General features: G+C 47.8%; 1 protein-coding gene across 2 annotated transcripts in view; it reads left to right on the forward strand.

Annotated features, from left to right (window-relative positions):
- Positions 1–14565, forward strand: part of CDH23 (cadherin related 23) — a 185212-nt gene that overhangs the window by 32047 nt on the left and 138600 nt on the right. For both annotated transcript variants that reach the window (XM_069018960.1, XM_069018959.1), the window contains exons 4-6: positions 10874–11016; positions 13884–13931; positions 14128–14220. In XM_069018960.1, coding sequence (XP_068875061.1) covers positions 10874–11016; positions 13884–13931; positions 14128–14220 — 284 coding nt within the window. The remainder of the gene's footprint in view (positions 1–10873; positions 11017–13883; positions 13932–14127; positions 14221–14565) is intronic.

The following is a 14565-nucleotide window of genomic DNA, read 5'->3' on the forward strand; positions in this document are numbered from 1 at the left end:
TGCCTCACATATCCAGGCACCACCTGCCAAGTCTCCCCCCACCTTCTCTTTGACATTTCAGAGGGACAAAGAGGGAGGCAGGGGAGGAAATGCTCCGTCCGAGTTGTGACAGTCGTTGCCAGCCCTGAGGAGCTGGGTTGTGCCTGGAGGAGTTGGGTTGATGGGCTGCGTGTGTTTCTCAGGCTGTCACCTTTGAGGAGAGACTTCCAAGTCCCTGGTTGTTTCTCTTAAAAGTTTTGTTTGCTCTCATTGTAGATGCCCCTGGATCCCTGGAAGTGTCCAAGGCCAAGTTGGACGGGGCTTGGAGCAACTTGAGATAGTGGAAGGTGTCCTTGCCCATGTCAGGGAGGTTGGAATGAAGTGGTCTTTAAAGTCCCTTCTAACCCAAACCCTACCACAACTCTATGATGCAAGGAGGAAGAGAAGCAGGAAATGTAACCTTTCCAAAACTGTCTGCCTTGGGTTTCTAATTTCTGCTCTCTTGTTCAAGTCCTGCTTTTACTGCAGCTGTATCTTGGAGATCAGGAGGTGCTAACTCAACTCCAGAGAGATAAATCAGGAAGGGATTCACTGCATCTTCATTATAACGAGGCAGAATTCATCACCCAGCACATGTTTTGAAACCTCAGAGAGTTATGGTGACAGTCCAAGGCCAGTTCACTCATGGATCTGAGATCTGCAGGCAAAAACCTGACCGCTGGTACCATTTCCTGTGGCTTTAGGACTTGGATGCCTGTACCAAATCCTGTTTTGGAGCAAAGCACCCTCTGATATTTGGGCTGAGGCTATATTTTTGTTCCCCTGAACCATTCAGAGAGCAGAGCAGCTGGGCCACAGGCAAAAGCTGTAGCACGAAAGGGTTTGTATTCCCTATGAGACTGAGAGCCTCGGGGATGTTTCAGCTTTTGTGAGGCACAGATGAATTTCAAACAAGACATGAATGAATCCCTTCACTTGTGCAAGTGTAATTTGCTGACGGGTTTGTTTTGTTGTTGGCTTTTTTTCCCCTCTTTCACCCATTCATATTGATCAGCTCCTCAGCTTGACAGGGCTGCTGGTGGAGGAAGCAGTTCAGCAGGGGGACTTTTAGCAGGGCCAGGGCATCTTGTTTCAGTGCTTTATTCCTAGGTCAGGTTGGACAAGGGTCTGAGCAACCTGGTCTAGCTGAAGATGTCCCTGCCCATGGCAGGAGGTTTGGACTAGAAGGCCTTTAAAAGTCCCTAGAAACTCAGAGCATCCCATGACTTCTCCATTAGCATTGCTAATGTCCCTGCCTTACAGTTCTGGGGGTGTCTTCACCCCACAGGTGTCCTGCAGTCCTGGGAGACCTGCTCCATGGGCATTGCAACCTAATGAGCTTTATCTCTGACTTCATATTAATTGCAGAACAGCTTCTCTTTTCTAATTAACACGAAGCTATGTTACCTAGCCTGGCTAAAATGCAAAATACTGCATGTGTCACCTTACCCATAAATAATTTATTTACACCAAGTAGCAAAGCACCTCATTAAATAGATTTCTGGGGTTCTGTTCTTCTCCTGTTTGCCCTGGTGCTTTTCTAGAAAGTGAGATAAGGCCAAAGAGAAGCACTGAACTCAAGGGCTGTGGGTCAGCTGCATCTTCTGGTCTCTGCCCTCCTGCTTTCTGTACTGAGGGGAGAGATGGCAGTGGGTGTGTACCCCTGTTTTCCCAAGCTAAGGAGAGCTCACCCCCATCTCAAGGATCTCAGTGGAACTCCTCTTGGTTTATTGCATCCACTAAGTAGAAATTAATCCCTGGAGCCAGGATTTGGTTTCCATCAGCAGAGCTGGTTGGTAGTCTCTGGACACTGTAACACTTTGGCTTCCACCTTCTCTGGGCCCCCTTTTATGGGAGGGATGGCAGCATCTTGTCTGCCTTGGTGGCACACTGTGGCTCAGTTTATATGATACTATGATAATTTTCTCTGAGAAGGTGGGCAGGCCCTGGCACAGGGTGCCCAGAGAAGCTGTGGCTGCCCCTGGATTCCTGGAAGTGTCCATGGCCAGGTTGGATGGGGCTTGGAGCAGCCTGGGATAGTGGAAGGTGTCCCTGCCCATGGCAGGGAGATGGAACAAGGTCTTTCTATTCTATAATAATTCCATGTGGATGGGACAGCTGTCAACCATGCCTTTAAAAAAAAAAAAGTGTTGCATATCCCTAAGGAGGAGCTCTGAATTTTCCTTAACGTAGCCAGTATTTTCATGAAACTTGTAGGATTGCTGTGTTTTCTGTGGTACAAATCCTTCTCCCACGTTTGGCTCTAACTTGCCAGGGAGGCTGGATGTTGTTTCCCTCTACACTGGGACCTGTGACAGGGCTTCCTTTGATCTAAGAGCTAGTTTAAAAATGAACATTTTGGAGGGAGCTGGGTAGAAGGCAGGAAGGAACACAGGAAATACTCCTTGTTCTTTCTGGGCTGTTTCTGATTTCAAAAGTTAATTAGAAAAGGATATTCTATGGATTTAGGGTTTAAACTTTGTGTCAGATATGTTAATCAAGGCTGCATTAGCCAGGCTTTCCTTGAGGAGTCAGTGGGGAGGGTGTACCAAGTGTTCGGGTTGTTTGGAGACAGGCATGGATGTGGAGCAGTGCTCATGGAAGTCTTTGGCCATGCAGAGGGAATGGATTTCGCCTTCAGAGGTGGGGAGCACTCTCCTCTCCCAGAGCTGCCAAAATTGGGGTTTGGGTCTCCTCCAGCCAGTGCTGCTGGGGCTATGCCAGAGTTGGTTTGCTAACAGCTTTTCCAGGCCAGTTTTAAAAGCCCCCAGGCAATGCTGGCATATTTCTGCTGACCCCAGATTTATGTTTTTCTTTGCTTTTCCAGTTCATTCTGCCTTCTCCCACCCCTCTACGAATAGCTGTCAGTAGTCACTGGAAGCAGCTCCGAGGAGTAAGGCTGCACCTGATATTTAGGTTTTATCCAGAATTCCCGTTCCCCGGCCTCCTGGGAGGTGTGTGGGTATTGATGAAGATCACAGTCTGATTTCCAGTTGGCAGTGCTCAAGAATGAAATAAATATTCCTGCTGTGCTTGATTTGGAAATGGTCCTGCCTGTTTTGTACCATCTTCCCAGTGCTCCTAAGAATTGCCCTGATCTTTGGGAAAATTCAGGATTTGTAAGGCACTACATTGACTGCTTTACTGAGGTGATGGGGCATCTTGTGCATTTACAGCTCTGCCATAAAATATTAAATGAATCTTGTGGGATTCCCCCCTTTATGACTCCATGATGCTCAGTGCTAATGCTTTCCTCCCTCCCACCTTTTGTATTTATTCTCCAAGTTTACCAAACATGGACTTTCCACTCTGGGAAGTCTAAATACTTCAATTTCCCAGTTCCCTGCTGCTCTTTTTGTTCTCTGACCCTTCTCAGACAAAGGTGTGAGTGAACCACCAGTTAATTTCTTTTAAAGTTAGTTTAAAACCAAGTGCCTTGAATGGTTGGTTCACGTGCAGAGCTCATGGCTTGTGCCTTGGGAACAGGACCACATCCAGGCTGGAGCCAGCTCCTCTCCTTCCCCCTCCTGTTGTGGGGATGAGGAGAGAAGGACAGATATCAATACAAGTGAATGAGGCTTTTTGACAGAGCAGCTTCTGTGAGGGAATTTTTTTTTTTTTTTAAGGGTGCAAACAATGGATGGAGCAGAATTTGCATAAAACTCATTAGAAAAAAAGTACAAGTTTCATAAATCTTGTGATAAATTAATGCTATATCATTCCAAACATGATGTATTAATTTTAGGATCAAATGAATGGGTCTGTGATCATTGCTGGTAATTATGAGGCTCCCAGGCAGTTTGGAGAGGAAATTATTTTTAAGGGGTTTTTTTAAGTGCTGGAACACTTTTTTCACCGGAAGTATCTTAACAGACCCAAACTCCTCTTTTTACACGTTTCTTTTCTTATTTTATCTCCTGGGTGTTCTGGTGTTTTATTTGATGCGATTTTATTTTCTTCCTTTTTTTTATACTGAAGCAGTCTATTCTTTCCCAGACCAAAGGAAACAAAAGCAGTTTCTGAAAATTCTTCATGTTCTCCCTTGTCCCAGGGAAGGCCGGTGGGTTCTGTAGTGACGGGGAAGGCAAGAATTGCTGGATCCCAGCCGGAGCAGGCAGGGAGAAAGGACCTGGAATGCTGCTGCTCAGGGGATTGCCCAGGGACAAGCATTTTTTTAATTCCCTTTTTTCCAGGCAGGTTTGGATATACCACAGCAATACTAAGGTGTATCAGTGATTTTGGCAGCAATACCCCAGCCTGGTTGGAGAGTTTTGGTTAATAAACCCCTGTCTCCACCCCAGAGAGGTGCCAGTGAGTGAGCAAGGGATGTCATCTCCATCCATAGAATCCTGAAGTGGTTTGGGTTGGAAGAGACTTTAAAGATCACCCAGTTCTGGCCCCTGCCACAGGCAGGGACACCTTCCAGTAAACCAGGTTGCTCCCAGCCCCGTCCAACCTGGCCTTGGACACTTCCAGGGATTCAGGGACAGCCACAGCTTCTCTGGGGAGCCTGTGCCAGGGCCTCATCACCCTCACAGGGAAGAACTTCCTAATATCCAATCTAAATCACCCTCTGTCTGTGTGAAGCCATTCCCCCTTGTCCTGTCACTCCATCCCTTGTCCAAAGTCCCTCTCCAGATCTCTTGGAGCCTATTCAGGCATTGGAAGGTTCTTGAAGGTTCTCTTCTTCAGATTCTTGTCTTCAAATTGAATAGCCCCATCTCCCTCAGCCTTTCCAGGCACTGCAGAGACACAGCACCAGCACGAAGCCATGCGTTTAAAGTGGGTTTGGAGAGCTTGTGTGATACCTGTGCTGCTGTAAGACCTGTTTGAAGGCTGATGGAGGGCGATTACTCTGTCGTGTCAGGGTAGATGTTGACTTCAGCTGGGAGGGTGCCACTTCTCTGCCTGGGTGTATTCCAGCAGCCAGGGACTGCACACACAGCATCTGCTGGGAGAGCCTCGGGAATTCTGTTTATTTTAATGATAGTGTTAAGAAATTTCAACATGCCATTGATATTTTTGTATTTTTCCTCTTCTTATTTGTGTTATAAAGTTAACCAAAGTGCTCAGTTCTGAGCAAACCAAAGAAGCCCTCTGTAAATGTGAATGCTTGGCTCTTCTTTGCTGCTGCTCTCTCTTAAACAGCTTTAAACACCCTTTTACACACCTCTGTGAGAGCTTGGGGGTGGAAGGCAGGCAGTGCCTCTCTCTGAAGTTTACCACTGGCTGTCAGCTCTGCTTACAGATTCTGCCTCCACACTGACTCCCCACTTAAATAACTAAATGCAGCAGAGAAATTACAGGCTCTGTCTTGGAGCATCTGAGGAACCAGGAAAAACTCTTCTGCTGTGCCTTTCACTTCCCAGCTTGACAAACTCCATCAGAAATTATTTTGACTGCACAGATTTGTTTTCCCTCTTTCCTGTCACCTCTGTGTTTGGCTCCTTTCCCTACCACACATGACAGCAGCTTGTGGTTTCTGGACCAGCTGGTCCAAGGCTTTTTCCTCACACCATTGGTGAAAAACCCCTCTTTTTCTGATGGCAGAAATGGTTCTTTTCTCGGTTATTTATTATGAGAGCCTTTTAAAAAGGTGCTGGTGTCTCCCTGCCCTTTTTGGCTCGTGGTGCAGTGATTGGAGTGGAGGCAGCCGTGGTAGAGGAGCTGATGCTTCCCATCAGCACCTGGAAAGAGGAATGTGTAACATTGAGCTTGGCTTGAATTTTAGGAATGGAAACTTTCCTGGCTGAGTCCTTCTGGAAAGTTTTGGCTCAAGTGGTTGCACCCATTCTAAGAAGGAGGTCAGAGAGTATCTGTTGAGGCTGTGCTTATGGAATGAGCTACCAGACACCTGCTTTGGGATGAGTGGCTCGCCTGGGGATCTGTGATGTGCGTTTGGGTGCCCCTGAGCATAGCTGGGTGGTGTTGGCAAGGGTTTACACTCAGCATGGTTTGTGTGGCAGGAGTTTTGCTAATGTGGTTCACCCAGGGAATGCAGGAATGGAGGTGGAGAGACCCTGGTGCCGGCAAGAGATTTCCTGAGCCCTCATGTGCTGGAATTGTCCCTTCCACATCAGGTCTTCTGGGCACACTGTCCCCAGCTCTGGCTTTGTCCCCTCCAGGAAATTAATGAAGCCTCATTCCCAGCATGGGAACAGCTCCCACTTCCTGTGTCCTCCTGCTTTTCAAAATCTTTGGGAAAACATCTACAGAAGGGCTTTCTATTCCTCTGGTTTTTTGTTGTTTTTTTTTTTCCTGAAAGGTGAAAGAGAAAATGAAATAGAGGCAAAGAAAAAGAAAGGGAGCAGGTGACAAATGAGAAAAACAGGTTTGGAATTTCAAGATCAAATCCATCAAATGCTGCCTCTGAGCACATCAGAGGCCAGGCTGCTGAGATTAACTGGGCTAACGGGAGATGCTGGTGTTGGGGTGGCTGAGGCAGGGAAGCAGGGCTGCTGGGAGAAGGGGTGGGACTTGTTTGTCCCATCTCCCTCACAGGGAAGAAGGGGAGCCAAGGAAATGTGGTGGCAGCTACTTTTGGAAGTAAGGTGTGGTGATGGCCTTTGTGTCAGGGTGGGGTTACTAAAATGATTTTTAACTAACTTTCTGCTGGTTTAAGGAGTTGAAGAATAGCTGAGGGCTCCCTGTGCCAGTTTGTGACCTTGATGGAGGAGCCAAAATGCAGTGACTGTGCTCACACATACGAGCCAGAGCTCAGGAGGGGGGAGACTGGCAGTGGTTGTTAAAATCAGGATTAAAATACTTTTTATATTAAAGTGTAGCTGATGCCTGAAGTCTTGAGGCCAAAAGCCATTGCAGACATTCCTATTAACTCCACTTGGGTATGAATCAGACCTTTTAAGAGAGAAGCTTATTAAGCAATTAATTAGAAACCTGCCCCTTCTGTTGGATCCCAGTGCCCTCTATCCCACCCCAGCCCATTCCTGCTGGTCTGGGTCAGCATCCTGCTCAGACAGCTTCTTCATCCACCAGCTCTTTCCCTGTCCCTGGGGCTCTGCACTTCCAAAACCTTCCAGGAGCTCTAGAATAGTTCCAGAGAGTTTGTTTCTTCTCCCTTCCCATCCTCCTGTTGAAAGCAAAACCAATGGACATGGATCAGTGGGGTGCGACCCCTTTTCCCCCTTTCCTCTTTGGCAAAGTGGAAGGGCAAAGAAAAATACAGAGGTTTCCAGCTGCGAGCAAGGTGCTGTGACAAGGGCTCCTCAGTGGGATGCAAAAGTAGCCCCCATAAAACAGCCAAACCTAAAAAAATATAATAAAATTCAATCAGGAAGAAAACAACAGCAAAAAAAAAAAAAGCTCCCGAGGTCAATCAAAGTTCAAGACTTGGAGAAAGAAGAAAATCTGTGTATGTGTGAGAAAGAGGGAGAAGTAGCTGTGATTGAGAAAAAGGAGGGAAAAGGAGACAAGATAAATTCTGATTATCTGGTGGAATCAAGACACTTAACTGCCCTGTCTGATTCCTGAGAGGAAACAAATGGAGCCTATAACTTTGTACTCGAGAAAGATAATTTGTCCCTGTTTCCTCAACCCTTGCTGGAACCAGGTTGGTGCCTGGGCTCAAGGAGGCTTGAGCAGCATCTCCAGCACGACCCCGGGGACAGATGGGAAGGTGCTTTTTTTTGTGAGAGCCCTGAGAGGGGCTTCTGGCAGATGTGCTGCAGCTTTGGCTCTGTGTGCCCTGTGCAGGCAGGACCCTCTGCTCCCTGATGAGGGGTGGAAGAAAGTGGGATAAAGTCAATAAATACAATAAATTGGTGCTGAAGAAATTGGTGGAAGGTAACTTGTACAAACTTTTGCTGTGGTGGTGAAAGTGGTGAAGGTTTAATACCGTACTCCTAAACTTAGCATTCCCTTGGGGTAAAACTTGGAAAAATCTTGGGGCAAAACAATTGTGAAGGCTCATTTCTCATTTCAGGGCTGTGTTTCTTATTATTTTCTAGTTAATTTGTTATTTTTGATCTGTATTTTATATATTTGTGGTACTTCTTTTTTTCTGGTGCTCTGAAGGTAGCATGGTGATTACTGCCTGATGGGGAGGTAAGGCAAAGGGTGAAAGAGCTCTTAGGTTTTGGTGCCTCATTTGGGAGGGTCTATTTAAGATGGAATTTTCCTCTGCTATAGCACAGCTCATACTGGTTCTGAGCTGTCCCTATCTACATTCTAATGAAGTTTCTTGACTAACAAAAGCACAGAGAAGTTGAGGAATCTGTCCTTGGTTTCACTCTTTTCAGAGCAGAGGGTGGTCAAGCCCCGAGGATCCTTGTTTCCCAAGGATCTGACTCCAGAGACTGGCAGGAGCAAGAAATGGTGTGATGATGTGCTCTGCCCAGAAATGCCTTGCCTCCTTGTCCAGGTTGTCCTGAATTTAGGAGCTGAATTCCCTGACCGTTGGAGGCAGTTGCAGTGCAAAGAGAGAAGAGTTAAATGTTTGCTTGTTGATTTATTTATTTATTTATTGGTACGACTGGGTTTGCAACATGCAAACCACAAATATGATTAAAACTGCGTGGCACATGGTTTTCCTATTCAGCAGGAATTTTAAGATCCTTTCCCTTCCAAAGATGCAACCAAGACCTTTTGGAGTTTGAAATATTTGCCATCCTGGAGGGAAATGCAGGTGGCCTGTTGATCTGGGTTTTTTGAATGGGATGTAAAGGGTGGAAGTCTGTTCTCCTGTTAGACTGGGCAGAATAAAGAGGCACGATCTGGATTTATTTTGCCCTGGTTACTGGCTTTCACTGCCATGGAGACTGAGTGTCTTCTTTTTTCCTTGGGGCAAAGAAACCTTTGCTAAGGATGGCTTTGAACATCCTCCAGCATAAAATCAAGCTGCTGCCTTGTTTTATATCAGGGCTACAAGGGTTGAGAAAGTTTAGGATCTTTGTATCTATGGGGTTGGCTGCACTGAAGAGGTGAGAACATTGCAGATGACCACTCTGATCGCAGGTTGGGATAAAACCACTTGTTTTTGTTTTTATCCAAAGTGTCTTTGGTTGTGACCCATCACTCACTTGCACCTGTTGGTGGAAGGAATGTTTTTCCCAGTGGTTAATTCTAGCTGCTCTTTTTAAAACATCTGCTATTCCTCCTCCAAATAGGAATTTGTCCGGTTTGGGCACTGAGTCCTGCTGTGCTTTCGTACTCATTGCTTAGTATCACATTTTGTCCTCTCCATGGATGTGCTCGAGATGGCCTGAGTCATCTCACTCTTCTTAGTCATAGATGAGGCAGTTCAAGCTATTAAAGCCTTTTTTTAAGGGAAAAGCATTTTTGCTAGCTCTTGAAATTTTATGGCTTCCTCTTGCGTCCAGTCCTGAAGACAATGCAGCCAGGCAAGCAGCTTGTAGATTTGCAGCCTTGGCAGAACCAGCTTTTTAGCCTAAAAGCCACTCCTGACTTCTGCAAAAGCACTGTGGCTCTCCAGGCGGGGCGTGGAATAGCTCCTTGCATGCTTGGATCCCCAGTCCCGCCAGAAGGGCTGGCTTTGGGATGTTCTCCTCTGCAGCTGTGGCCCTCCAGCCTTTTGAGGACGCTTGGAGCAGGGTTGTAAAAATAATTTTTTACCAAACGAGCCCAAATTTCCGAGGGCTTCACCTGGCTGCTGGGTCCTCCCTGTTATTTGCCATGCTGTCACCCGAGTTTGTACCAACAGCAGTTTTACATCACACTGTTATGTCCCTAGTGAGGTTGGTGGCCTTGGGACCTGCCAGGCCAGCTGGGTCCTCACTCAAAATGTGCTTCATCGATGTTGTAGGGCACTAAATTTTTAATCACAAAGTCACACAGGGCAAAGCCAAATGCCTAACAGAATTCTATTATTTCTTCTTTATCTGCCAAGGTTGAAATCTCATCAAAGAGTAAAATCAGGTTTGTTTGACAAGCTCTATTTTCCACAAAATCACGTCTGGCATTAATTATGTTCCTATAGTTTAATTCTTTATTAATGGAATCTCATATTGGATTTTTCCATTATTTCTGCTGTGATTGATGTCACACCAGTTGATCGGGAATTGCCCGGCTCACTCTGCTCTCCAAACTGTGCCGCTGCTTTTGCCCTCTGGTCTGCTGGAGCTGCCCTTCCCTTCCCAGCTGGATGAAATTTGGGCATCTGTTCTCCTTGGCCAGGTGACCTGGGGGTGTGGAGTGCTCTGGTACTGCCAAAGGTGGCTCACACAGACTGTGTCCCCCATCCCCAAATCCATGTGGCTAAGGAGAAATCGCATCCTTAGCCCCCCATCCTCAAGGCCAGGCATCCTAGGGAATCTCCCATCCCTATCTCTACCCACCAGCTTTTTTCCTCCTGTTTTCTCCCCCATCCTGCTGGGGAAGGCACGGAGAGCAGCTGGGTGGGACAATAGGCAGCCACCTGTGGTCAGCCAGCCATGGCAGACTGTGAGTGCACACAGAGGTGTCATGGAGAGGCCCAAAATGATCTGAGGAGGTTCTTGTGCGGCTGAAATGAGGCTCCAGAGGTGGTGGCTGTCCCCTGCTTCTGTTGTTGTACCTACTGGTGGTGCCCCTTGGCAGGCGAGAGTGTGAGGGAGGCTGGTTAGGGCTTACCCAGAGGAGGTGTGGGATCCTCCATCTCTAGTGCCAGGGCTGAACTGGGCTGACTTTCTGTTCTGATGAAGGTAAGGAGGGAGAGGATCTGTGCCAGGCAGAACAGTCAGACCGTGCACAGCCTGACTCCTCTTGAGACACTGGAGCGCCATGGGTGTGATTCCAGGTCTTCCGTAGACCTCTGATCTCTGACAAGCTGGGTGTTTTCAGGATTTCTTCTTCTCTGCCTCGTTTTGCTCAGGGTTTCTTTCCTCTCTGTCTCTCCCAGGTTCCTCAGTGACTCAGCTGCTGGCCCGGGACCTGGACAATGACCCTCTGGTCTTCGGGGTGGTTGGGGAGGAGGCCAGTCGGTTCTTTGCTGTGGAGAGTGTTACCGGTGTCGTGTGGCTCAGGCAGCCCCTGGACAGAGAGGTAAAGCTGGGGAAAAAACACCTCTGCTCAGATAAATGGTGGCTCTCCACCTTCTGTGGCAGCTGAGATGGGTGTTGCTCCCTCATGGAGTTGGGAATCTGGGTGTGTCCATGTTCCCTAGACACTCCATCAGTGTCTCCACTTCAGTGGGGACACGGGAAATAAACAGCATGCTCTGGTTTGATGTGACTTGCTGGTTTTCCTGGATGCCAGAATAACATCTGTGAGTCTGGAAGTAAAGGAATTAATAAGTGGAGATGATCTACCAAGGAGCCAGGGTGCTCATACAGTCAGGGAAATCTACAAACTTCCTCTTTAAATCTCTATGCCAATTAAATCCTTTACTATTTAGAACAGTGTGTGAAGAGATGTGAGGTATCCCTGCTTATTCAATCTCATCAAGACTTTTCATCCTCTTGTGGATTCAGGCTGCTGGATGCTAAATTTGGCAAGATTCTCGCCTCGAAGCCATTTCACACCCCTAGTTTCGATGGCAGCTTTGGTGTGCAAGGCTGGAATCCCATCCAGGTGCCTGCGTTACTAAAACCTTGGCCCTTGCCACATTCCTGGAGCAAGGAGGAAGGGATGGTGGGAAGATTGGGGAAATACTATGTGATTTGGGCAACATGCTTAATTTGCCCTGTGCTCCTGCTGCCTGTATTTAGTGCTGCTGTGGCTGGCAGCAGCGTTGGGAAGATCAAACCCATTAACACACCTCCTGCGCTGGCTTTCCTGGTCAGAGCCAGCCAGGCATTCAGATGCAGAGGAGCAGGGTGGTGGATGCTGCTCAGGCTGGGGTGGGGGGGAGGCCAAACCCAATTTCACAGTGTTAAGAGTGAAACTTTGGAAAAATAAAGTGCTTTTCTTCACCCTTCTCCCCTCCGCCTCCCCGTGCCAACAGCTGCTGGTGTGAGTCATAAATCTTCCCTCATTCAAATGCCTTCTGCTCTCTGATACTTCCCATACCAGCCTGAAGCCCAGGAGGGTGATCAATAGATTTTAGGTGTCTTGTGGTGTGGAGGGTGGGAAGGGAAGGAGCTGGGCAGAGCTTGGATGCCTGGATGGGCTCAGCTAGGAGAGGAGCCTACACCCATCAGTGATCCCAGGACCTCAAAGTCAGCCATTCATGGAAGACCGCGAAGACAGACCAGTACTGGGAGTGGATATGGGACAGGTGTAAATGAGAATTTTTGGTGGAGGAAGCAGTAGGAGGGAAGGGATGAAGGTAGGCAGGTGGTTGGGAGCAGAGAACGCTGGCCTGGATGCACATGGTCAAAAAGTCAGGGGAGTGAAAGCCACGCAGGAGAAGTGGTGGGAAAGAAAAAGGAAGAGGTGAATTCTTGTACAAGAGAGGAGGAAGAAGGGAGAAAGAGTCATAGTAAGGTAAATGATGCAGGAAAAGATGAAACAGAGAAAAAGAGGAAGGAGCAAATGTATAGAGCCAAAATGAATTTTTAAAGTTTTTTTTTCTATGAAGATTAGAAAGAAAACGGATTTTTTAAAACGTGGCAGACCCTGAGGCTAAAGAATTGTGCTAAAATAATTTTAGAGACAGCAGTTGGTATGTGGAAGCTTTCTCTGATTATTTTATTGTGTTTTTAAAATTTAAATGCTCAACAGGTTGTTTCTTATCTCCTGTTTTTCCTTTCTTCCGAGTAAGGGGAAAAGAGGGCTGAAAGGCACTGATGCAGCAGGGTGGGATGACACAGGGAGCAGCAGAGTATCTCCTCTCCCTCAGGATTTCAGCTCTTCCTTCTGCCTACAAGCATTGCCCCGAGGCAGGAGTTAGGAAGGGCTTTCTCCCGTTGTACTTGCCGGCTATTTGGATGGAGATGTGGGAGCAGGGGGGGCCCACACTGTGGGGGGCAGTTCCCCAAACCCTTCTCCAAGATGAGCTTCGACTATGGTGCAAGCAGAGCTCCTGCTTCAGGCACTGCTGGCTGCTGCCTGTCCCTGAGCCTATCTCATTAGGAATAAATCAACCAGAGCTGCAACACGAAGAGCCATTTCAAGCTGGCTTTTCCAGCCTTTCCTGTGGGCTGCTTTGGAAACATCAAGTTGCTGTGCTCCAGCAGCTCAGGCAGGGAAGGGACACCAGAGGTGGGAAGGGATTGCCAGGACTGGAGGGGAACGAAACAGCAGCTGGTGGTCAGGTACCAGATAGATGTGGTGGCCTGAGTCCTGCTGTCCATCTTTACACGATGCCTTGATAAAACATGAGCAGAACAATTACTGGTGGGAAGGAAAGGGTCAGGAAGAGAAGGTCTGCCTCCACTAGCAATATTCCCCTGCCCTGATCCCAAAAACGTTTGCTCTTTCCCACTCATTGCTCATCCCAGCATCAGTGACTTGAATAGATCCCTATTTCAAGTTGTGAATTTAGTTAAAGCAATAAGGGGCAGAGAGGACTGTGTGGGCACTTTCATGGAATTTCAGCCAGTTCTTACTACAGACCATGGATTCATCCCAGTATTCCCAGTTTGTGTGATAGATAAGTTGGGAAAGCAGCAGCAGGATTTAGATGTCCTCACTGAGACTGTGTTGCACTGCCATGAGTCATAAATCTTCCTGTATTTTAAGTGCTCAGCTGCCAATCAGGAAGTCAGTTCCTTAGTCCCTGCATCCTCCTGACCTGGGGCAGGACATCTCCTGTGCCTGTGGAATACATGGGAGCCCTGCTGGCATTCAGATTCCCCAGCATTTTCTGCCCAGTGTAGGTAATGGCACTCAAGCAGCTCTCCTCTTCTGGAAGGTCCTGAAAGCATTTTGCGTGTAATAACATTGGCTAAAAGTCCCCAGCCTGCCATCTGCAGATAAACACTACAGTATCTTTAATTATAGGTTTTTTTCTTCTCTTTCCCTTTCAGACTAAGTCAGAATTCACGGTTGAATTTTCTGTCAGTGACAGCCAAGGGGTGAGTGTGACTTCTCATTTCATGGTCTGTGGCACAGACAGAGGGGAGCAGGGGGTGTGGGTCACTGCGGGCCCTTCTGCACCAGGGGAGAGGGGTCACCCCTTGGCCCAAAGCCCAGAACCACGGCCACAATCTAGCTTTAGGCTCTAAATCCACACATAAAGCTGACACCCTGCTGTTGTCCTTGGGCCCACAGGTGATCAAGGGGACAGTCAACATCCAAGTCGGAGACGTGAACGACAATGCCCCACAGTTCCACAACCAGCCCTACAGCGTCCGCATCCCAGAGGTAGGGATCATCTCTGCCTGGCTTCTGGCTCTTCCCTCAGTGGCCATTTGTGCTCTCTGGTTGCCACCACAGAGCTGGCCACTGATGTACAGGGGTTGTCCTCCTGCCCTGGACCCTCATGAGGTTGCTGCCTGAAAATCAGCAGAAGCTAAGTGTTTTGGGTGTTGGGGGAAGGAGGAGGAAGAGGAGATGTGGAGCTTTGGTGGCATCTTTCCCATGACAAATGGGAAGTTTGCAAATGTGCGTAGATGAGAGTCTGTGTCTTGTTTTCTTCCTTGGAGCTGGGGGGATGCACAGCTCTTGTCACAGGGCTGACCTGAGGCAGGACCAAATATTTCTCCAAAT

Source organism: Aphelocoma coerulescens, chromosome 6 (genome assembly GCF_041296385.1).
Source record: "Aphelocoma coerulescens isolate FSJ_1873_10779 chromosome 6, UR_Acoe_1.0, whole genome shotgun sequence".
Lineage (NCBI taxonomy): Eukaryota > Metazoa > Chordata > Aves > Passeriformes > Corvidae > Aphelocoma > Aphelocoma coerulescens.